Source organism: Amblyomma mixtum, chromosome 1, assembly GCF_055824585.1.
Source record: "Amblyomma mixtum isolate Tamu chromosome 1, ASM5582458v1, whole genome shotgun sequence".
In the NCBI taxonomy this organism is placed as follows: domain Eukaryota; kingdom Metazoa; phylum Arthropoda; class Arachnida; order Ixodida; family Ixodidae; genus Amblyomma; species Amblyomma mixtum.
The window spans coordinates 320,337,214-320,360,568 of NC_143012.1; the positions used below are offsets into that span (position 1 = coordinate 320,337,214).

General features: G+C 47.1%; 1 protein-coding gene across 1 annotated transcript; it reads right to left on the reverse strand.

Annotated features, from left to right (window-relative positions):
* LOC149372665 (23 kDa integral membrane protein-like) lies at positions 1 to 22,912 on the reverse strand. The gene is made up of 7 exons (XM_089567220.1): positions 22,634 to 22,912; positions 9,963 to 10,157; positions 4,459 to 4,539; positions 2,392 to 2,505; positions 1,843 to 1,953; positions 1,302 to 1,385; positions 1 to 591 (listed from the first exon to the last, which is right to left on the reverse strand). Exons 1-7 carry the CDS (start codon positions 22,814 to 22,816, stop codon positions 514 to 516), a joined length of 846 nt encoding a protein of 281 aa, XP_089423346.1. The 5' UTR covers positions 22,817 to 22,912; the 3' UTR covers positions 1 to 513.
* Between the last annotated feature and the right edge of the window lie 443 nt (positions 22,913 to 23,355).

Genomic DNA, 23,355 nt, shown 5'->3' on the forward strand with positions numbered 1-23,355 from the left:
TTCGATAAAAATAATTTTATTGTTTCATGCAAATCATGTACAGCGTTCAGCGCGTACTGTGCTCTACATTTGATCATGCAACACAGACGCACTAGTCTTGAAAAAATGCTGATTCATGTTGATCAGCGGCTGAATTTCATTTTAACTCTCTTGTGGTGAGGGTACTTTGGTCGCATTAAATATTTGTTTGTAAATGAAGCTTCTACGACCTGAATATCCTTGCATAGTAAAAAAAATGTTTTATGATTCATGTACATTTCTTCAGTATATTGAGAAATAGACTACGTGTCTGTAATGCTCCAAGTACGAAAAGACATTTGCCCTTACATCATTCCTAGTAAAGAAGTGTACTGCTATGTTGATGACTATGATGTAACTCCGGGCAACTGATGGGAAAACATGGCTGCTTTCGTTTTCACTCTCGTTGCTTGTGGAATAAAATATAGTGAAATCCGAGAGCAGACAATATCCATGACGAATGGCAGTGATGGTGTAGAACAGCAAAGTATGGCTTTAGGCCACGGAGGTGTGTAACTGGCGGCCCTTCTTGATGCCTTGAATAAGAAGGCAGGAGCAGACCATGGCGATGATCTGAAATGGCGACAATAGCAGCTGCTTAGGCAGGAGCGTGATGCTGTGAACCACTCACTCACTCACCCACTCACCCACTCACTCACCCACCCACCCACTCACCCACCCACCCACTCACTCACTCACGCTCACTCACCCACCCACCAACTCACCCACTCACCCACCCACCAACTCACCCACTCACTCACCCACCCACTCACTCACTCACCCACCCACTCACCCACCCACTCACTCACTCACTGTCTCACTCACTGTCTCACTCACTCACCCACCCACCCACTCACCCACCCACCCACTCACTCACCCACCCACTCACTGTCTCACTCACTCACTCACTGTCTCACTCACTCTCGCCCACCCTTCGCTATCACCGATAAATAAAAAGAGCATAGCAATACGAATAATACGTGGCCGGAACGCACCTCTTAATTTGGATCACTTAGTTACTCAGTTACACTACAAGCACATTGCACAGGAGGAAATGAAGCGTGAGGCAGGACTTACCTAAGAATGTTTCACTTTCATCAGAAGCATACAGATCTATAGTTAGGTCGAAAGACCACTTAACTTTAAATGTGCGTCGACAACAGGCGAAATTTTTTCCGTCGAACACGATGAACGCATGCCGACGGCGTCACCAGTGAGCGCGGCGTTAGGGAACTCTGAGGGCCAAGTATAACACTACATTCTATTGAGCAGCTCACACGTACCAGCGCTAGGAGGGTAAACAAGCTGATGAGTCCAAGGCCGAGTCCGTTGCGCAGAATGTACTTCTGGATCGCCTTAGAGCAGCCCTGCACGAAACAAAGTCAAGGTTTGAAAACTACATGCGTACAGCTCTTCGAAAATACAATGGCACCTTTAAGCCAGGAAAGGAAGCAAGGAGGGAGAGGGCGACGGAAGTTGTAAGGGGCCGTGTAAGATAGTGAAATTTCAACCTTTCGAACTAGCTTAATTCGAACTTCCGTCTCATTCGAATTGACACTTTTGTCCAGTCAGACGTATTCGAATACGCCTCCGTTGCCGAGAGTACAATTAATGATACAAATCTACCCCCGGAACTTGAGTAGCACACCCTGCTTCTAAAACGAATGCGCTAGAGGACAGCTTATTCCCTTTTTACTCCCTCATAGGGCAATTCATGTTTACAGTAGCCCCCGTAAAACAATAGGGCAATTCGTGTTTACAGTGTGTCACCAGATACAGATACATTTTCAACGCCCACAGTGTCTTTTGTCGAAGGCTGCATACCGTCTGGAAGAGGTAAGGCCTTTGGACGTCACGGGAATCGTAGCAGCTGGGAGGGATGGCCGCGCTGGCTTCCGTGTAGTCTTGGGGTCCACGGCCTCCGCAGCAACGGAACTGCGCAACATTTCGGTTACCACCTCTGCCCACAGTAGCCGACGCTTTGTGTCGTGTCAAGTAGTGAAACAGCGTTCGCTGCGAGTCTACGATATTATCTTGGCGATTAAACAATGCTTTGCAGACATTTCCCATTGCGCAGGAACCCCGGGGAAGCTATTTATTGCAATGATAACATTTCCCATTGCGCAGGAACCCCGGGGCACTTATTGGAAGCTATTTGTCGCAAGGATAGAAAAAAGCTGATGACTCGGCGGTGGTGCCGTAGAGATGCATGTTTGAAGATGGACACATGTACTCAGGCACCAGCCTGATGGCATTAAGTTTTTGCAGCTTTTTTCAGGGCTAACTTTGTACTGAAACTGCGGTGCTGCATGAATTTGGAACGGCCCGGCTGTCACGTTCCTTCATTAAATACAACAAGGCATCCGTGCTCACTTCGGCCTGCACGAAAAGGATCGTGTCCATGTCTTCTTCTTGCGCCTTGGGGTCCTTGTCCCTGCGTCCTCCCGTGATGACGTCCTTGAAATGTTCGTTTAGGGCGTTCTCCATCTGCGGGGCGGACAATCGCATGCGTCAGGTCAATCCTCTCAACTCGAGCAATCATAAAACAAGAGGAGAAGCTCAAGACCGCAGTTCCATGCAGCACCGTGAGCGCATGTGTCTGAAATGCTGAGGTAGGAAGAGAGTGTGAGAAAGGAAAAAGCTGCAGCGGTGCAGAAGACATTAGCTGCACATGTTGCAGGACTTGTTACTCCTGAAAAGGCTGCAACAGCGAGTTGGGAAAAGAGGGAGTGGAGAGTGAAGAGACGGGCTAGAAGAAATAGCTGTTGAGGGCCATACTGACACAGACACACTACCCTCGTACGCTCGAGTTGATCCTTAGTCTTGAATGAAAAACGCCTGAACAGTTCTGGCCAGCTTGAAGCCGGATTTCGTGCGCAGCTTTCTCGACTACTCAATGCGCAAGTTTCGAAATAATAGCGCTACGGCCACACCTTCTGTCTCGGAGTATGGCCAGTAATAAATTAGGAGAGGAAGCGTTTTTGGAAGCGGGAGTTAGAGCGCCTCAGCCACCACAACTCCTCCGTACATTTTATCCTTAACAAACACATCTGCGAACGTGCACAATTCAACAGATGGAAAAGAAAATGCCAGAAAAAAAAAGCAAAAAGAAAGTGCGTGCAAACCAAAGGACACTGGTATTGGTGTTCATAGGGTACCTCTCCTGGTTATTTTCGTTGTATGAAATAAAAATGGCTACATCTGCCTCTTTACACTGGATACTCCGTTGTTACCATGAATATTAATTTATTTCAGCACCCTAGGCCTTTTAGATGGGGCGCTGTACGGCATTAAAACCACCTCAAACGTATGCAGCCCTCCCTCTTTTCGTCCAAGTTCAATGCAAAAACAACAAAAAATACTTTGATGCCTAGTACTAACCATGGACTACGCGCCGTGTTGTAACGACTAAAAGATAGCAGTTTCGCTTAGGTATTGCAGCTTGCACGCTTTGATAAAGGTCGCGCAGCGTGTGCCATTCACCGTGCGTCACTTGGGCGACCTTTGGTATATATGCGAGGCAAGAGATTATTTCATGACCTGTCTACGGCTGCTATTTGCCGCCACTATTCGGGAAATGAACAAAAAAATAAGGATACGAGTCTTTCAATAAAGCTGCTTAGCCTATATGCTTTAGGGAAGGTACAGGGTTGAGGCCACACATGGCAGACGATTAGTGTAAATGTTCTTGACCTAACGTTGTTTATTCCAGATCCTCGGCTAAATCAACTGAGAGGTTCTTTTGTTATTTTGTCTGCAGGTCTGAATAAGACCTCTTGGAGTGGGAGTTGCTCAAAGTGAGGATGAATCGGCTTGCTGTTGTTTACCTTCTTAAATCCTTTCCGTCACTCGTTCGCAGTTTTAAACTTGTTTCATTCACAGCACCGCGGAGGCGCCTACTGGAGTAGTGCTTGATTAAAGGGACAGTGAAAGCAAACTGCAAACGGAGCTTTCGTAAGCAAGAAAACGGCAAAAAAAAAAGTAATAAAATACGGTTGTCACCAACCGGCCGATTTCGCAAGTAATGTGTCGTGTGTAGACACTGTTTCCCGGGTGCAGATCCCAAAGGCTAGGCTACACCACAATTCACTTGAAAACGGTGATCACGGAGTCCGTTTCCGTGTACACGTCACAGGTTTGATTCGAGGGGCGGGAAAACTTTCAACTGCAACTTACTCAGCAGTAAGTGCGTCTTTCGCAGCTGGACTAACATCAACGTACCCAAGAAGAGAGACACGCGTATAATAGGTTTTTACTAAGAACAATAATTTGGTGCAGTTGTGCTCCGTGTATATTTAAACAACTGTGAAGGAAACATGTGAAGCGAGAAAAAAATGATCTGTATGTCATATCTTCTTGAATGCACTGAGTCCAAATGATAAAACCCTAAGAGACTTTGCGAGCATTTAAATCATATCAAGTCTGTTCGAACCTGCTTACCGTTGAGCTGTTGACGTAGGAGAAGGCCAGGGCCATGACTGCAATCAGGAATATCGCGATGACCAGCAGAATGACGAAGTACTGCAAGAGGCGGAATGGTTGCTGAACTTACTCAGAGTGCACTCTGGAAGCCCCTCAACGGCTCTGAATAACGTGCAGCACTACGGCATAACGCAATCCCCCGCAGCGCTGCGGAAGATTGAAAGCTTGCCGCATCTAATCAGCGGACTATTTCACGAAATTTATGGCTCCTGACTCGTTAACACCATGGCTACAAAACGCATACAACTCGAGCTCCCAAAACGACGAGCGGTTTTTGAAAGGCTTAGTAAAGCAGTTTTGAGCGGCGTTTCTGTAATAATAACAACAATAAAAGTAGCAGCGTACTGTTGTGCTGTTGCGCATTTCGGCAGTGCTGTTAATTTTTTTTTGTTGTTGTTGTCGAATACCTGACGTCTATTAGAGGTGTAGGATTCGTGCAACTGAACATTTAAGTTGTTTAGAACAAGTGTAGCCTTATAGTCGCGCTTGAAGTTGACGCGTGCTTTACACATTTTTCAAATGTCAACGATGGCTATTGTTTGGACCGGTTTCAGTAGCCCTAGAGAATGGGCTTAAGTGTCAAGCGCGATCTTTGAATTCGTCACAAGTGACGGCTCACCGCTGCCATTTCATAGCGCAACGAATGCTACTCAACATTTAGACACGGCAACGAGTAATGCGTCCTGGAAAAATGTCTCAGCGAAGCCGAAGCTTGTAATGGACGCGGTATGCGCTGAAGTTATAAGCTGCCAAAGAGCCCAGGGCTCATTTTAAAAGTTGAGAAAGTTGAGCGTGTGATTGCGCGTGAACATGCGGAGTGCTTCCGTTTAACCTTTACAGATTTTTAGTTAAAAAAACTGAGAAACATCGGTGCGGTATGTTGAGCTGGTTTGTACAGCAAGACGGACGTTGTGTACATCTTATGGATCAATGATTAGATTAGAAGATTCAAGCAGTATCTTACTTTAAAAGACAAGAACGCTCGCTAAAATCTTGTACTCTATTCCTTTTCCATCTCTAGGGACAGTGTGGAGGCATGATAACTATCTCTTTTAAAAAATGCCTCTACCGCAAGACAGAAATGCTGCGAAAGGAGTCAGAGGTGTTCGTGGCAAAATATGTCCTTTTATTCTTCTTCGCGTGCTTTCGAAGCTTCCGCTAAGCCTTTGGCTGCGAAAACACAGCAGGTGAGAAGTTGGACTCCGTTGCTGTGTAGTTCTGAGCAGCGTTACAGAAACTGCGGGCGTCATGAAGGCACGTTAGCTAACTCTTACGCGGTAATGAGCAACTATTTCGGCCAGCTTTAACAAAGAATCAGTTTTCTGGGGAAATGAATGTTGACCGCCCATCCGGAAACTCCATGAAGCAGTAGCATTTCACTGTACAACTAGGCAGGCCCTTGCTTTTCTGAAAGAGAAAATACGCATTCGCGCATGACTCCTCGCTTCCCTTAGCATTCGTAACTTTGGTCATTGCAAGGTCATCCTTACGCCAGGAGGTGCCCCGATCGCTTCGCAAACCACGGAACGATATCTGTGAAAATTGCCGGATGGTGGCGAAAACATGAAGCGGCTGGCCTGCTTCTAGCGCCAACTTGTTTTCCCCTCCTGATTGCGTTAGGAGGAAGACGGGAAGCTACCTTTTGGATCCTAATCCTATGACGAGACCTATGTTGCAGAATAAGCAGACCAACTTCTCGACCCACCTCCGTTCTTTCTCAGCCCCCCCCCCCCCCCCCCCCCCCCCGCTTGTTTATCAACCGGTATGGTCTGCTTCAAGACTGGAATTAATATCGGATCCCACGGTGGCCGGCGTCTGAGTGGCTTATCTCTCTCCGCGACTAGTTGCTGCCTGGCTGCCAAGCTGACTCGATGCGTATTGGCTGCCGACGTACTATTGAAGACAAAGGGCCTCCAAGACGCGCGAAAAGCGGACTGCGTGCATAGGTTCATATCTGCGAAGAGCTACAGTTCATTTGACCGCTGCAGTTAATTTGAGATAGAGCTCTCGAGTCCAGTCTTCGCCTCCACAAGTTCTGTAAAAATCGAGTAGTTGTCTTCGATCACCACTCACGCGCCCTCCATGGAGACTTTTCTATGCCTATTTTCACACGCATTCCAAAGTAGTGCATGGAATTAACGACGCTGGGTGCGCAGGGAATAACCTGCACAGCGTCTGACGCGCTTTCCGGTTATTTCGGGCAGCTCTTGTGTCAAGACACGCGGCAGCAGGCGCTTTCCTGCACGCTGGCACCCTCCGTGCACTCCCGCGACGCTAGGCGCGGCCGCAGCACGATAGCGCGCCGTCGTGGTCGCTAGGCAACCGATGGAGGGGGCGAAGGGAAGAACCGTTATTGCACGTCCCGCTCCTGCCCTTATCTCCACCTCGATACGCTCGAAACAGAAGAGGAACAGCGTCGCGGCGAGAAATGCTTGCGATATCTGGGTGACGCCAAAGTGAACTGCACCAGCAGCAGGCACGAAGGCGGCGCCCTTCGGTAAAAACCTTCTGGCATCTGACTCACTCCGACGGATCGCGTCATGGTTGTTGCACTTTTAATATACTTAACTCTGATCTCTTGCCGGTTTTGTCGCGAATCGTTTGCAATGGCCAGCCTCGAACGGCAAGCAAACATTGCAAAAGGACAGGAGAGGACTCCCTATTGTCTCTGCTTTCCTCTCTTCGGAGTTATCTGCACTTGAGAGCCAGATAGGCGCGGGAGCAGCTCTCTGTTTTCTCAGTAATGCGTCACCGGCTGTACGCTTTCCGTAAGCTGTGCCCCGACAACGCATATTCTGCCGATGAGCTTGCAAATCTAGCAAAACGAGACGTGTGTCTTGGACGGGCGCGCCATGCTTTCTCTGGTTATGTTAGGCATAGTAACCTGCGCTAGTATCGTATACCTTTAGAACGAATTAACTTTTTTTTCATGAAAACTTAAAGGCAACCCGCATTGTCTGAGGAAATGGCGCGGCTTCATCTCAGGCGATGTACGGATTTCCTTTTCGATGCATGGTTGATTGGCTCCTGACGTGCTGTCAATATGGGAGACAAGCGATAGGGATCTAAATTGGGAAGATATTCTACGACTGCTTGTACTGGCTCTGGATTTCGTTCGCGATGCTGACAAAACCTCCCAAGGCTTCCCATGAAGGGATGCTAATATTGCATATGCATCTTCAGCTGGCTGTGCACTGAGCACGCGCTTGCCTGCTTTAGATGGACGAAATCATTTAAGGGCTGTTTGTTCCAGACGTGAGCAACCTTTATTCGCTCAGCAGCACTGACTAACAAGAGGAGTATGGAGAAGCAGTTGCGGCAAGGCGCGGTCTACTTCGCGGTAGAAGCAGAGACAACCGCCACTGAAGGGCTTGTCATTCAAGAGATGTCACCTATCAGCTGCCCGCAGTGGACACGGAGGCAGTGAACTTCACGACCGACTCGCATCGGGAGTTACCTATCGACTCCCCCACGCGTGATGAACGGCAGTGGGCAAGAAGCCAGGAACGGGTTTCTGGCCCATTGTATTGCTGATTTTTGCCAAACAGTCTTCAGTTCGTTTACTGTAAAATGGTTTGAACTGAAAGAGTGCACAAAGGTGATGTCGGACAGCGAGGCGACTCTTCCTTGGGGAGAGGTTACACTGACAAAGATTTTTGTGGGCCTCACCTCTCTAAAGGGACTGTTTACGACTTATTACGACTTTTTCTTTTAATATTTCTAGACAACGCGTTGAAAACGAACCCACACCTTATTTTCATTTGATTTCATCTTCATATCAAATATCTCGTCTGTTTTTTTACAGCAAGCACTATGCTGCCATTCTCGAAACTTAGAGCATATATTTATTTAGTTACTTTCTAATTTACAGTGTGTGCGTCATTTTATACCATCACTTTCTCTGCGTCTTGAGCGGTGAATTTTTGATCAGTAAGCACCAAAGCTGTTTTTCCAACAAGACCTGCGTGATGCGGCCATATGCCACGTAATTTAACTTTACCTAATACGCCTGAAACACTTATCTGCGCAGAAAAGACCACGTTGCTTACCAATGCTTTGCATCGCTTTCGACTGGTCCTTTTTACACTTACCCCTTCCGGATGAGCATCTCAAAGGAAAGAATAGGTAATTTGTAGCTTTATTTGCGACTCTATATATGCAGTTATTCGGCACTCTTCAGTATAGCGGACATTCACGTCGAACGAGGAACATTGGCCATTTCGGTCACCTGGAGCTTGTGATTGAGGGCACTTCGAAGCGTGCATGTAGATGTTGAAAACACACCGTGAACGAAAAAGCTCAAACAGTCTTGTGTTTTTCTCAGCACAACATCCAGTACAGATAAGACTTGACGACAATAATTGCACTCGAAAAGAAATTGCCGCAAGCGACGCTCCCGTCGTATGCGGAAAAAGGGCGATATGAGACACTCCTGTCATCCAAACAAACCAGAGCCGTTCCCATTGTTATGGCACTGGGCAGGTTGGTAGAAAACAGCCGCTCGCTAGCGTGCATCATTGTATCGTAGCTGCTCTACACTGGTTGACCGTGCACACATGTTCACATCTTGTCTGCTTGTCGGAAGCAGCGGTATTTACTCTCTGAATCAGTGCCTGACCGTCACTGACAATTCATAGGGCGCTGAACCGGTAAGGCTGATACGAGGTAGAATTTGTCTAAGGTGGCATAAGAACGCCAATGCGCTTACATCTCCGCGAACGCCTGCTCACTGCAACACCAGTAACGCGCTATCTGACACGTCACCTGACACCGTGTGCCGCGGGCCGCTTCTCAACGCATTTTTACACAATATATCTGTCCGTCACCCCCATCCCGTTCCCATAAAGAAAAGAAAAAAAATGGGAACACCCCAGCCAGCCTCGGCCTCGGTGATTTTCGTGATATCGTAGCTCCGCGTATCTCGGCTTCCCCCGCTGCGGCCGTCGTTCATCTGTGGCGATTTCTTTCTCTTCGTGCGCACTGTACCCGCAATCGCTATTATTATAATGCCTGGATCTGCCCATCGTAGGATGAAGGTGTCTCCTATCTTCTTCCATTGTTCTCTAATTAGCCCTATTCTACGTCAGACGCACCCGTTCGAACCCAGTAAAGCTCATAATCCCATCTTCCCACCTGACTACTGCCCCTGGTGACGTTTCTCTTACTTTCCACTCCGTTGCTCCCACAGACCATAGGTTATCTCTTCTCCGTAGAGCGTGTCGTGTCCAAGTTCATTACTGTCGCAACAGAAAATTCAACGACGTCACCACTCCGGGATTACGTGCTTATCTCCTGACTAGCGAGAACACAGCACTGCCGCGTTCATCGGATGGCCATTGACAATGAGGTCACGTGATTAAGGCCCGCGGTTTTGGGGCCAGCGTGGTGGGCCCTTTTTATAAGTGTGAGGGGGGCGATGGTGACGGTTGTCCCCCGTTCGTGATGATCCGTTGCGCACTCACGCCGGTGAGCATGGCGGGCGACTCGCGCATGGATCCGCAGCAGCCCAGGAAGCCGACCAGGAAGAGCAGGCATCCGATGAAGAGCCCCGTGGCGGCCGCGCTTCGCACGCTCTGCAGGCCGGCCAGCGAGGCCTCGTCCGTCGGGGCTCCCGCCAGCGCTACCGCCGACACCACGATTACGGCCAGGCCCAGCAGCTGCAAAAGGAAAGGCGGATGCTTTCGTTTACGGCCTCCGGGCGGAAGGCTTCCGCTTTACGTGGCGCCCAGTTTGTGAATCCAGAAAGCTCTTACCTTTTTACATTCTTAACTTGATACTTTTAGCATATGACGGAGACGTAAAAGTGCAGGCGCATAAACAGTCGTGTGCCGGCCGCGCATGCGCAGTGGCAGGTGCGCGCCCCCACCTGTCCACTGGTCAGGAGTTATAACGCGTGGTGGTGCTAAAACCTCGTCTCTTCTCTAAACCTCCTAACGTGTGTGTCTATCGGAGAGTTTTAGCGCAGGGAATACGCATACTGCGTCAGCTGAGTGCTAACTGTAAATTTTCAGTGATAAGTGCATGCCCCCGCGTAGCCCCTCCCACTAGAGGATCACCAACGTTAGACAGTTGGCGTACGGTCACTTAGTTTCTTTAAAGCTCTGTAATGCTTCGTAACAAGAAGATAGAATAATAACCGAGGAATCCGAAGTACTCGGTGAACATCAAGGTCACGGATGTATTGTGGTAACAAAATAAACTGGAAGAGATTACAAGGAAAATCAATGCATCCCCAGTAAACTGGACCCAGCCTTTTAAGGCTCGGTCCACCTCACCGAGCTTCCACGCTTCAAGGTCAAGGCTTGCAAGATTCGTTAACAATATGATGCACTGCTTGTTTTCTTCTCGCACTGAATTTTTCATGTTCGAACGTGTTCTTGTTCTCGAATTACTTTGCTTCTCAAGCAAAGGAATTCGAAGCGCGGCAGACACACTGAGGCAGAATTGTAGACCGAAAGAATGCCCTATCGCTCGTCGTGAATCCATCAGACGCCAGCCGGCTGGGTAACAAGAGCCTGAGCTGAGCGATGACAGGATGCTCTATACGCTCTGAACGGACAATTCATGCCTCACTGCTTCAACCAAAAGGAACGGAGGAGATCCTGCTCAGGACACGTTCAACCGGCCTTTAGGTTTAGGTTTAGGGTTTAATGTCTCAAAGCGGCTCAGGCTATGAGGGACGCCGTAGTGAAGGGCTCCAGAAATTTCGTCCACATCGGGTTCTTAACGCGCACTTACAACGCACAGTACACGGGCTTCTAGCATTTCGCCTCCATCGAAATGCGACCGCCGCGGCCGGGATCGAACCCGCGTCTTTCGGGTCAGCAGTCGAGCGCCATAACCACTAAGTCATCGCGGCTGCTACAACCGTCATGGATTATAATTTCACGTTTGAGATCGTACAACTCAGTGCCCCACCGCTTTCGTAATATTGCCATTCAAGTCGTTGTGGCCACTCATTCGTAACACTGAGTCCACCGTTCTCATCTCAGATTTCAGTTGTAGGCATAATTGATGCGATGGAGCGACAAGACGAAAGTCGTTAAGACAAATAATTTCGAGAAAACGCGTTTCTTTGTTGCTGTTAAGTTTAATCGACTACAGCAGATGGCTGCACCTGTACATATTCCGACGAGTGTGACGTGAGTCAGAAATGATTCCAGCCCTTCAGTATATGAAGTGCACAAAGCGCAATATCGGCATTGTTGAGACATTCGGCATTTGGGAGAGGTATTCGGTTCCATTGCTTGGTGTACTAACATGTAAAATAAACTCATTTGTCCTCATTTCGCAAGTTTTATTCAGTGCTTCAACGCTTAATGTAAACCAGACCCCAAACTAGAAGCATTTCTTACTTCTTGAATTTCACTTAAGTACCGAAAGTCATGTGTAATGGCACGGTACGTGGGCTTTAATGTCTCAAAGATGCACATGGGCTACGATAGACGCTATAGAGGGGGGGGGGGGGGGGGTTGAAGATTAATTTCAATTAGCTTTTGTTCTTAATTTGCACTAACATCACACAGCGTAGGGGCGTTGTTTCATTTAGCCTGTACTGAATGCGGCACCTGCGGCCAGAATTCGATCGCATGCCCATGGACTGAAGAGCCAAATGCCATGACCCCTGTTGTCACCGCGTAAAGCAATGGGCAGCCTAGAAAATAAACGACAAGAGCATTTTTATATGACAGTGACTTCTGACAGAGTTCGCCTAAAACGAAACTGAACCACATAACAAATAAAAAAAGGTCAACAGCTTCAATAGGAGGCTAAATGCAATTCAGAACAACTGCGAAGGTTCAAGTGATGTAGGGTTAAAAGGGGGCTACACTATCGTACATTTCTTCGGGAGCTTGTTTTTGTGCACCGTAAAAAAAGAAAAGCACTTGTTTAACACAAAAACTTCTATTAGTATGGATATCTCGAATTTAATCTCCGTCCAATATTTGCTCAGTAGACTTTACGCGAAATTTTTCGAAGAAATTATCTGAGCGCAGTTTGAGCGAAGCCGTTAAACCCCGATGTCCGTGACGGGCTCGAGGCAAAAAGAGGTACAAGAGCCCATGCAGCTGCACTCAATTTCTCGCTTCGCCTTGCTCGTGAACAGCGACAAGCAACTTGCGTCTTTCCCTTTTTTAGACGTCGGGTCCAACATCCGTGCTTTTATATAGTCAAGCGGAAGAAGCCAATGTACTAAATTTCTCATACCACCTGTGTAATATTCAGCTCGTGCTTTAAGTTCCCCCATTTTCCCATGTCCTGTCTGCATGGAACACAACGTACCATTAAGAGACACGTTGGGAGCAGCAAAGTACTTCCTCGTGCTCTCATCTTCGCAGCAACATATTTACGACATTGATGTATACGCATGCTCGACCGGAAGCGGCATCCCACCACCGACCGCACAGTTGTGTGCATGACTATGTACATGCGAAGTAGAGAAAATATTAGGTCTAACGCGGCGGCAAAACCGTTAAACCCCGATGTCCATGACGGGCTCGAGGCAAAAAGAGGTACAAGAGCCCATGCAGCTGTACTCAATTTTTCGCTTCGCCTTGCTCATGAACAGCGAAAAGCAACTTGCGCCTTTCCCTTTTTTAGACGTCGGGTCCAACATCCGTGCTTTTATATAGTCAAACGGAAGAAGCCAATGTACTAAATTTCTCTTACCACCTGTGTAATATCCAGCTCGTGCTTTAAGTTCCCCCATTTTCCCATGTCCTGTCTGCATGGAACACAACGTACCATTAAGGGACACGTTGGGAGCAGCAAAGTACTTCCTCGTGCTCTCATCTTCGCAGCAACATATTTACGACATTGATGTATACGCATGCTCGACCGGAAGCGGCATCCCACCACCGACCGCACAGTTGTGTGCATGACTATGTGCACGTGAAGTAGTGAAAATATTACGCCTAACGCGGCGGCAGACTCTGCGAAGCAGCAGCATTAGCACGTTTAGGAATCATTCAGAGCGGGCTCGTGGCGGACGTTGGCCCGCACCACGCCACGGTACAACCATATCACTGCCATCCGGAAGCTTTACGGCCAGCGATAGCGCGACGGGGGATACATCCGTCATAAAACCACTATCCGTGTTGCGAAATTCATTGGTAGGAAAGCCATGCCCTGCTATCTTTAAGCGCCAAATCAAAAACAAAGAATTCGTGGACATCGCGCGGCCAGCGTACATGTATGCATGACAACTGGAGAGGTGCGAGGCTGTTTTATGCATAGAGGTATGATCAACCGGGAGCGCTGCCAAAGATATTACGCGGCGACTCCTACTGCCGGCCTTCGCCACTCGCTTAGAGTAAAAAATTCAGAGCTTTGCTGAGTTAGAGCTAGGCATTCATCTGTCTCTAGGATCTTTCAATATTGTTCGTATATATAGCCCTGTTTTTGATCTATGTATTGTTTTCTTCACTGTCCCACCCCCTCTGTAATGCGAAAGCCCTGAGGGTAAAATAAATGAAAAATAAATGAAAAAATAGCAGAACATGTCGTAACATAAAAAAAGCCAGTGTTTACTAGTCTGACAGCTTTAGTTGCTACACATTGGAATGCTTTATACTTGTACATGGATCCATGTACAGACAACCTGCTGTTGCCTTCGGAGCAAAGGAATGACACAGTTTCGTGAGAGCAATACGTAGTACCTGCGCCACTTCCAGAGCGCTGTCTGATCAGTGTAAAAATCACTGCAAGGCGCCTGTACGTGAACTGAGTAATGAGATGAATGTCTTTAATACATGCATTTTGGCCTCTGTTGTAGCCTGCAGACCAATGGAATGAGCTGCCAAGTGTACGGCAGATGAGCGTGGTTCAATGAAAAATCGGCATTGACCTGCTTGATCATAACAGCCATCTACAAATCTTGACCGTTGCTGCTCTTTTGCATCGTAGTTATGATTTGCAGTTTTAGTATAGCGTCGGTTTCTCGAGCACTGTTTTAATCACAGTTATGACAGCATATTGCTAAGGTTTCCCTCCCCCTCCCCCCCCCCCCTTTCCAACCCCCGCTTACTTTTTTTCTGTAACGAGCATTATGCCACGCCTGTGGTGGCCTTGGAAGGTTAACAAGAATGATGTTCTTAATTAACCACTCCATCACTGCAATGCCATTTGACGTGCATCAGCACCTCGTTTTAAACTATGACGCAGTGAGCTTGAGCTATTTGCTATGCGCATTTTCGTGTTGCCGGTGTACACGCACACACACGCACGCAGTCTTCAAGCACCCGTCCTTCAGATACAATGCACACTACTCTAAGTGGGTTCTCACGTGCGTTTTGAAAGGGACAAGGCGGCTTGCTTTTGATCTTTCTTACGAGTGTGGCCGTGCTCATCTGACGCCGCTCGTAGCAGATATCCTGCCTGCACTGCCTCAACACTGGCCTCTGATAGGCTTTGCAAGAGTGGCTATTTCGTACTTCAGCCATAAGGACATTTTAGATGAGATTGTGCGAGTAACTGTTGACTGGCATCAATATTGGCGACTTGTATGCAGGCTTTAATATTGCATACAATTTGCGTAATTTTAACTTTTATGCACTCTTATTTTCCTAGACGAAACATCTGGGCAACTACTTGATGCTTTTAAAAGGCGAAGGGCTTTTAAAAAGTTTCAAAAGCAAAGTTAAATTGCTGTACCTTTCGTACAGTTTCTTGTTCAATCAGTATAAGAGGACCAGAACATCATTTGTACGTCGTCTATATGTTTAAAAAAATGCCTCGCAGCACAACGGTATGGAAAACAACAAGAAATTACTGAGTAATAAAGAACAAAACAAAAAAGAAGAGAGCTTCGCCACAAAAGGAAAAAAAAATAAGCGCATTGATTCTTCAGCTCAAGGTAGCTGCATCGTTGCTGGTATCTATCGCACAAAGCATCCAAGCTGTGCTGGCTCAAAAGGGGGCCCCTGGACTTTGCTGATGCGAGTAAAGGAGGAAGGTTGCAGAAGGCGCTCGAAAATTATCGTCGATCCAGCTTCTCTGAGTCTTCAGTTTTTTTGTTTCCTCTTTTTAGAGTGCGATTTACACGAGCACATAGACCACGACGCCCATTTTCAGGGTATACTTGTGCAAACACAACTCCCATGACTACCACGAACCATGATCCCTGATCACACTCTGAAGCTGTAATAATTATTCGCAAGATCGCTTATCTAACGTCTACTTTACTAGCTTCATTTTCATTTCATGTGTGCACCATGTTCTCCACACAGCAGGATAACAGCATGACATTTCATTTGTTGAAACGCCCTTTCTGTCAAGATTGTGCACTGCTCTTACACGGCGTTAGCGGGTGACCCATGACGTAAACTAAGCCCAGAGTAAATCATTTTCATAACAATCTTCAATGGCGGTTTGCGATGTGTCAGTAGTAGAAGGAAGAGAGAATATGTCGTCACTGCTGGGAGGATTCAGTGACATTTGTTGTTCAAGAGTAAATCCCTTCAGATATTTGCATTCTTATCTCGGATTGGAAACGTGCATATAGTCACTTTATCACCTACACGGCTAGCGTAGATAGTTCAGAGCCGGGGGCCTTAACTACGAATGTTATTAAAATACCCGTTCAGCCACGCTGTCGCGGTAATCGGAAACCAGTTTTGTCACGCTGTGCTATCCGGAATACCGTGTCTGAATAAATGATGCAGGGATGCTTTCTCTTGTGACGAATCGAGTTTAAGAAGGAAGAAATAGCTTTTTATGGATCAGTATAGTAAATTTTAGGCTTAAAGTGGCTTATTGACAAACAACGAACAGAGAATAGATATAAAGCGGATGAGGCGCACAGCTCTACATTCTATTCGTTCTGATTGTAACCTTCTGCTGGAGAGCTCTGGCAGAGATAAGACGCGACGGCTTTTGCAAATGAGATCATGGCTGGAGAATAGCCGTTCAGCACAGTACAAGTGTGCGCTATAGATGTAGGAGGTCGGTTTTTAGTAAAATATATTATGCTAGATGGTCTGTGCAAAGAAGCACTTGGTTTGAACAGACGAACATGTCACACAAAGCGATTGTCTAGAGGACGAGCACAAATAAAATCCTCTTTTCCAGTCACTGCAACGCGTCTAAACAGTGATTTTGAAAAGCGCCGTATAATGCGATGCCATTAAAGCCCTAACTTGCGAAGACAGCTTAATTACGTGCATAAGGCCGAAATTTACATAAGCAACGCGATCTTCATAGCTTCGTCATGAGAAAAGAGGAATTCAGGCATAATTAAGACACCCACACAGAGGACAAGTGTTTGGGGGAAAACAGAATAATGAGCTTCACGCAAAATCCCTTTCGTTTACTGCGGGTGTAAGAGGTTGAAAATCTACGGCCTGCAGCGCAGCTTTGTTGGAAATAAACGCAGAAACCGTTTATGGCCTGTAATGTCGAAAAAAAAAAAAACGTGATCGCTGAGAGCTCAAGAAATGGGCCACCCTCGTCATCTTTCCCGCGCTTCGGCGTCTCAAAAGATCCCTTAACGCTGGATCAAAGAAAATTTCAGTGTTAAAGGAAAGAAAGCAAAAAATGAAAAGTGGTTTATGTGTAAGACGCTCCTTCCATTTTCGCGTTGTATAATGCCTCTTTTTTCTTGAGTCCGTCTTGCGCGGACTTCCAAATTCACCCTCATTTTGGACTGTGAAGAAGCACGCCGGGTTTGGGTTAGAGGGGTGGAATGCAGTTGTCGGACGAGTGAGCACAGGGCACTATACGAGCAGACAAAGACATCTCCGCATAGCAGCAGTCGTCGACGAAAACTGCGCCGCTCTCAATTATGTGAAGGCGCTCTAGAAATTTTTGCTCCGGTGATGACACGAGCTCGACTGCCTCCGTTCTCCTCTGATGAAGAGGATTAAAAGAAGGAATGATGAAAAAAAAAGTGGTTTCCTCAGCACCGGCTTCCGTCGGCGCGAAATTAAATCCTGCCTGCCTGTCTGCCTATTCCAGCTATGTTTATAATTTCTTTAAATCGAGAGAAACTATGACTGCGCTGCGCTTTTATCTTCATGAGCTACGCTTCGGGCTATTTTTATGCCGCTCACGGCGCTCCAATTCTCGTTGTCTGATCTCTGTACCCGGCTGCCTGGCTAACATTCTCATCCCTTTCCCCTCCTCCACCCCTACCTGCCTTCTGGGTGAGTTGAGAGAGATTTCTTCGTTTCTTTGCTGAATCGTATTCTAGTGACTCTTCTTTTTTTTTGCACGAAGTGCAGTTTGCTCTTCATTAGTCCGGATATAGTTGATTAGAGAAATAATCCTTTAATACGCAGCTGCTTGTCCTCATCGTTTAACGCTTTTTTTTTGTTCTTTACACAATCCGCTGAAAACTGGATCACAGCCTTTAGTGGCTGGCTGAATTTTTATAAAATCCTTTGTTGCAAAAAATAAAGAAATACTGTTGCAAAATTACGTCTCTTTATTTCTTCCCACTGGAAAGTTTAGTCATTCATTATGCAGTCCTTGCATTTTCCTCCGAAAACACTTCCATTTTAATCAAACGAAGTTTTAAACCAGTTATATACTGATTAAAACCACTGCTTCATTTATTAGGTTTCTGAGGAAGCAAAGAAGTGGAGTTAATTGGCCATATCGGCAATGTTGACGTATATGTATCACCGATATATGCTTTTCTGAGCTGATTATACTTTAGAGCCTCAAGGTGTATCAAATAGTTATCTTCCTCTTATGGAGAAATTAAACGAGAATCAGCTAGGGAGGAGTTTACACAAATCAACGAAAATGTAGCATCATCGAGATCAGGAAAAAGTATAAGGGCCGCTCTAATTAAGCGGAGGAGTGTTTATCACTGTTATTATCGCGAGCTTTTCATCGTAAATTTTTTTCATCGTAAATTTCAGCAACGAAACCACATTCTTCGAAGATTGTTTATTTTTGTTTTACAGTTTCCCTCGGACGGTAAGTGCGGCCGTGTCGAATGCTTTTGCTGGCAGTTAATTACTGAAGTATAGAGCGCACATGCCAGCCATTCCACTGAACCATAAGTTAATTGTTGAGAATGAAAATAATCAAAATTAGGAAAACTAACCAATTAAATATATCAATAAATTAAAGAACGCGTTCGGCCACTGCATACATACGCGACGCAAAAGCTTGCTAAAACAAGCCCCGACCCTAGTTTTAAGCGCGAAGTCCAGGCATGCATGTATCTGAAGGCGAATATATAAGCTAACAACGTGGATGCTAAGGCGAAAACATGTGCGTTGTTTACTTCTTGTGACGACGCAAACAGGGAAAACCTATTTGTTTCCTGCGGTAAAGGCCGACCAAGATGTTTGCATCTTCGGTGTGCGTGCGTGCGTGCGTGTGTGGTTACGCGAGTGTTCGCGACGGAAGTTTGCCAGCGCGTTTTTTGGACGCCATGGTGCTTACGGAGCACCAGTAATGGCGTTTCTTATTTTCTCCTTTAACGTATGCGCAATGATCAGGGGAAAGCGTGTTTAAACGCAAAAGAAGTGATACGGTGATGTGGGTATACTACACGCGAAGTTTGGACCAGCGCGCGCTTGGTGCCCTTACCAGTGCTTGAGGCATGTTTTACGTCTGCCGCGCTAATGTTGCTGAAACACCCCAACGAGATGAGTTGTCGCCATCCGGTCACTGTGGGGACGTCTTGTTTATCGAACGAAACTTAACAAACAAGAGGGGGCGCTTCCCGTATTTACCAGAATCAGCGAGTAGTGCAACGGGCAGATTCATGCTCCAGACAAGGGCGCCCGCCAACTAATCGTTCGCTTTCGCAACTTCATTCGCGAACAGGTCGGCGTGCTCTGGTTTGTCCTTGCAGCAAATAGCACGAAAAATAATTTATAGCTTCTGGCAAGCGGTTGCCGCTTACGTAAATAACGGGAGCAAAAGGAGAGGAAAAGAACAAACAACCTAAAAGAGCTGTTCGCTTTAGCGGCGTCGTGATATCCACTACGCCTCCAGCGCCGCACACTTTCAGCGTACAGTTGCCCGCACGCGGTGTACGCAGCCGCTAATGCGTCCGCTAATAGCGTTACCCAAATATAGCCGGATGTGAGCTGGAGTAGATATGTGTACGTGCGCTTTTGCTTCGCTTGCTTGCTCTCTTGCCCGCTTGTTTATGTGCGAGCTCATAGGAAAGAGCGAAGGTGATTGATTTTGCTGATTTTGCTTTTTTCTTTCGACCGACGGTGCAACGGTGACGTGGCAGTAACCGAAGAACTATACAACACCGCCGCTCGTCGCGACTTTTGCGACTGTTTTCGCTTTCTAGTCGTTTATCGTATGCAGGAAGGATCGGAAGTCCTAGCGCGCAGTTCTTTCAATTGCAGTCCGGCGTAAACACGGCAGAAACCGCGCCCCTCTATCTCGGCTCACCGGGCGTTAAATGTCGCTGTCTGCGAATGCGCTGCAGAGCTTCCGAGGGTCGTGATTCATACGGAAATACGGTGGGTTTGTCGAAGCTTTGAGAGTACAGACTACTTTGCAAATCGAAACGTCAATGCTGGCACATAGAGACAGGAAAAAGTTCGCGTTTTCTTAGTAGTTTAGTGGGTGGCTTTTTGGGCTTGTTGGTGGTATACAGCTTCAAAACACTGTAGCGCAGCCAAAGACGGGGACTAAAATGAACAGAAAGAACACTACGAGCTCTAACTTCCAACAAACTTTTTTTGTTCTCGAGCAGCACATTTATACGCCAGACAAACACGTAGTCAGTTTTGCACAACGTTATTGCGTTCGCAAAAAAGCGAGCTCTTTATCACTGAGAAAGATGAAAGGCGTGCTAAGACGTGCGTGACCTGAACCATTTATCTTCTCAGCTTCAATAATTTCTCGTGTTAACATATCTCCGCTTTCTGCTATGACAACACATTTATCCAGAAAAGCTTTGCATATTTTTGTCTGGCACGAAATAATATGTTCAACGAGCTTCCCTCCTTTCCTGTTCTTGATATTGCGAGCATGATCCATTAGGCGCTCATTGAGGCACCTTTATGTCTGTCCTATATATTTGTTACCACAAGATAAGGGAATCTGATACACGACTCCTTCAGCGCACTACGTACGGTTTCTGGTGCTTGACATCGGCCTCTAAAAAAATTGATACCTTGTGCAAACTAGGAAAAAATTACCGACGATTACGTTACTTCCTAATGCGAAATTTGAGCGCAGCAAATAAGCTGTTTCACCTTTTCGATAGATTGAGGCAAAGAAATCGAGCAACACATGTATGCGCTATCACAGAATTTTTTTTTATTTTTCACACGTATTCGCAATTTCGGCTCGGGCGGTGCACATATACAGATCCGCCGCCACCGATCTGGCTCTCTGATTGCCACCGCACAGGGGTTGCATTGGAGGAGGAGCGAAGAAAGGAATTAAGTTAGAGCCGGCGCTTTGACAACCGGAGACTCGCAGGAAGAGGGGGGAGGGGGGCGGCGTGTACACCCAGCGGCAAACGATGGGGGCAGAAGCGCGCGCAGCAAGCGGACAACACGATAAAGGGAGGAGGGAAGAGATAGCAGCGACTGACTGATGCCGCTGACGCCGATAGCGCTGGGGGGATGAAAGGGGGGCGGAGCTGGTTACGAGGCCGACGCCGACGACGACGCGAAACCCAGGAACGGACGCCAAAGAGCTGCGCTCTAAAACTAACAGCAAGCCACGTGGATGCACAGTAATGCACCAGACAACGTACGTAGTGTGCGATGAAGGAGTCGTATATCAGATTCCCTTATCTTGCGGTAACAATGAGCGCCTAATGGATCATGCTCGCAATATCAAGAACAGGAAAGGAGGGAAGCTCGTTGAACATATTATTTCGTGCCAGATAAAAAAAAAAAGCAAAGCTTTTCTGGATAACTGTGTTGTCATAGCAAAAAGCAGAGATAGGTTAACACGAGAAATCATTGAAGCTGAGAAGATAAACAGGTCAGGTCACACATGTGATAGCACGCCTTCCATCTTTCTCAGTGATAAAGAACTTGCTTTTTTTGCAAACGCGATAATGTTGTGCAAAACTGACTACGTGTTCTTCTGGCGTATAAATGTGTTGCTCGATAACAATAAAGTTTGTTGGAAGTTAGCGCTCGTGTGTTCTTTCTGTTCATTTTTGTTCTCGTCTTTGGTTGCGCTACAGTGTTTTGAAGCTATGCGGGTAGTTGTCAGCGCACGTTAAAGAACTCCAGGTGGTGTAAATTAATTCGAAGCCCTCCACTATGACGTCTCTCACCGCACACGTGACGCTTCGGGACGTTGAAGCCCCTAATTTGCAATTTACAATGTCATCAAGTATTCTATTCTCAGGTAGCTTTTCATAGCGATCTCACTTTATCTCCTACCGCACAAGTGATCCAATACACATTTGCCGATGATAGCTAGAGGTTCCATCCGCAGATCTGCGACATTCGGCAGGCTTATTTAGACCGATTTGCTAGACGGCCTGTCTTTCGACGCTTTGACCAACTATGTCGACGAACGGAATATGCGCCGAACTTTCCTGTGACGGCCACCACGAATGTCGCAAACACTGTGCGTAGCATGCAGCTCTTTACGAGTGCACGGGGCGAGAAATCGGGCTTGCAGGTAGAGTTGATTCATATGCACACCTTGAAAGCACGTCCACAGACACCACAAGTACCACGGCGCTTAGTATTGGTTCGTATCACTCCTTTCATGCGTACACTAGCTCCATATCACTCGACACGAACTGCTATCTTCAGGGCAGGCAGTCTCTCAGGTGCTCGACAGCTCGACAAGAACAATGACTATCCATCCATTAAAGGCGTCCATTCGTGGCACACAAAATAAGCCTCCCGGTTAACCAGTAGAAAATGGCGCTCAGGGATCGATCTGCGAAAAAGGTTTGTGTGGAGGCAGCGTTCAAAAACAAAGGATGAAGAAATGAAGCTGTCTACAGCAACAGATTCCTCTATTTATATTTAAGAGCCGCTTGAGATAAACCTGCATGAGTTTTTTCCTGTTTGGACCTGAACCAAACCCTGGCCAATACCCCACCGTAGGTATGTGCCATAGTTTTTGAGACAACAACAACAACAACGAGATGAAAGAGTAGCGTTGTCCAACTGCGCCCTCGAATGGGGCGTGATCGGAGGCGTACAGTGGAGCGGGATATACGCACCCAAACGGCGAGGTTGACGATAAAGAGGCAGTACTTGACGCAGGTCAATCCGCACGAGTTTCCGCCGCCATTCTTGCTCTTGTTGTTTATGGGACGGCTACGAGGGGGCTGCTTGGCCCCCTGGGGCGGTGGCGGACCCATCGCGACGGATCCTTCGCCTCCGGCAACACCTCTGTCGGCCATGTTTCCGCCGCGAGCTCCTTATTCCCCTTACGGCAGAGCCCCGCGCTGCGTTGTTTCTCCTGCACCTCTCTCGGCGAACAGTTAGTTGTCCAGCCTTATCGCGGGGAGGGGCAGCGCGCGCGTAGCGCTTATCACCGCCGACGCCGAGATGGTTGGCCCGAGAACTTTGGTCTTTACAGCGCGTGCGCGCGTTCCTGAACGCCCTCTGCTGCTGTCAGCATTATTGTTCGCCTCTTCGCGTTCGTCTTCCTGGTAGGCCGGCCGTTGTATATTTTTAATTTATGCTTCTCAGCTAACATATCTTCCAATCCCATGCTCCTTGCTGGGCTGTAAGCACGGCTTGATCATGAATATAACCGTGTGTTTCTTTTATTTATTTATTTATTTAGTTCTGAACCGTGCATCATGTTTCTGCACGCCACTCCATTGGCCGATCCTCCTGATAGCGGTTCTGCCTTGTCAATGAAAAGTGAAGAAAAAAAAAAGATGACCCGTAGTAGGAACTACAGTAGACTGATTTATCTGAAGAGACCGGGATC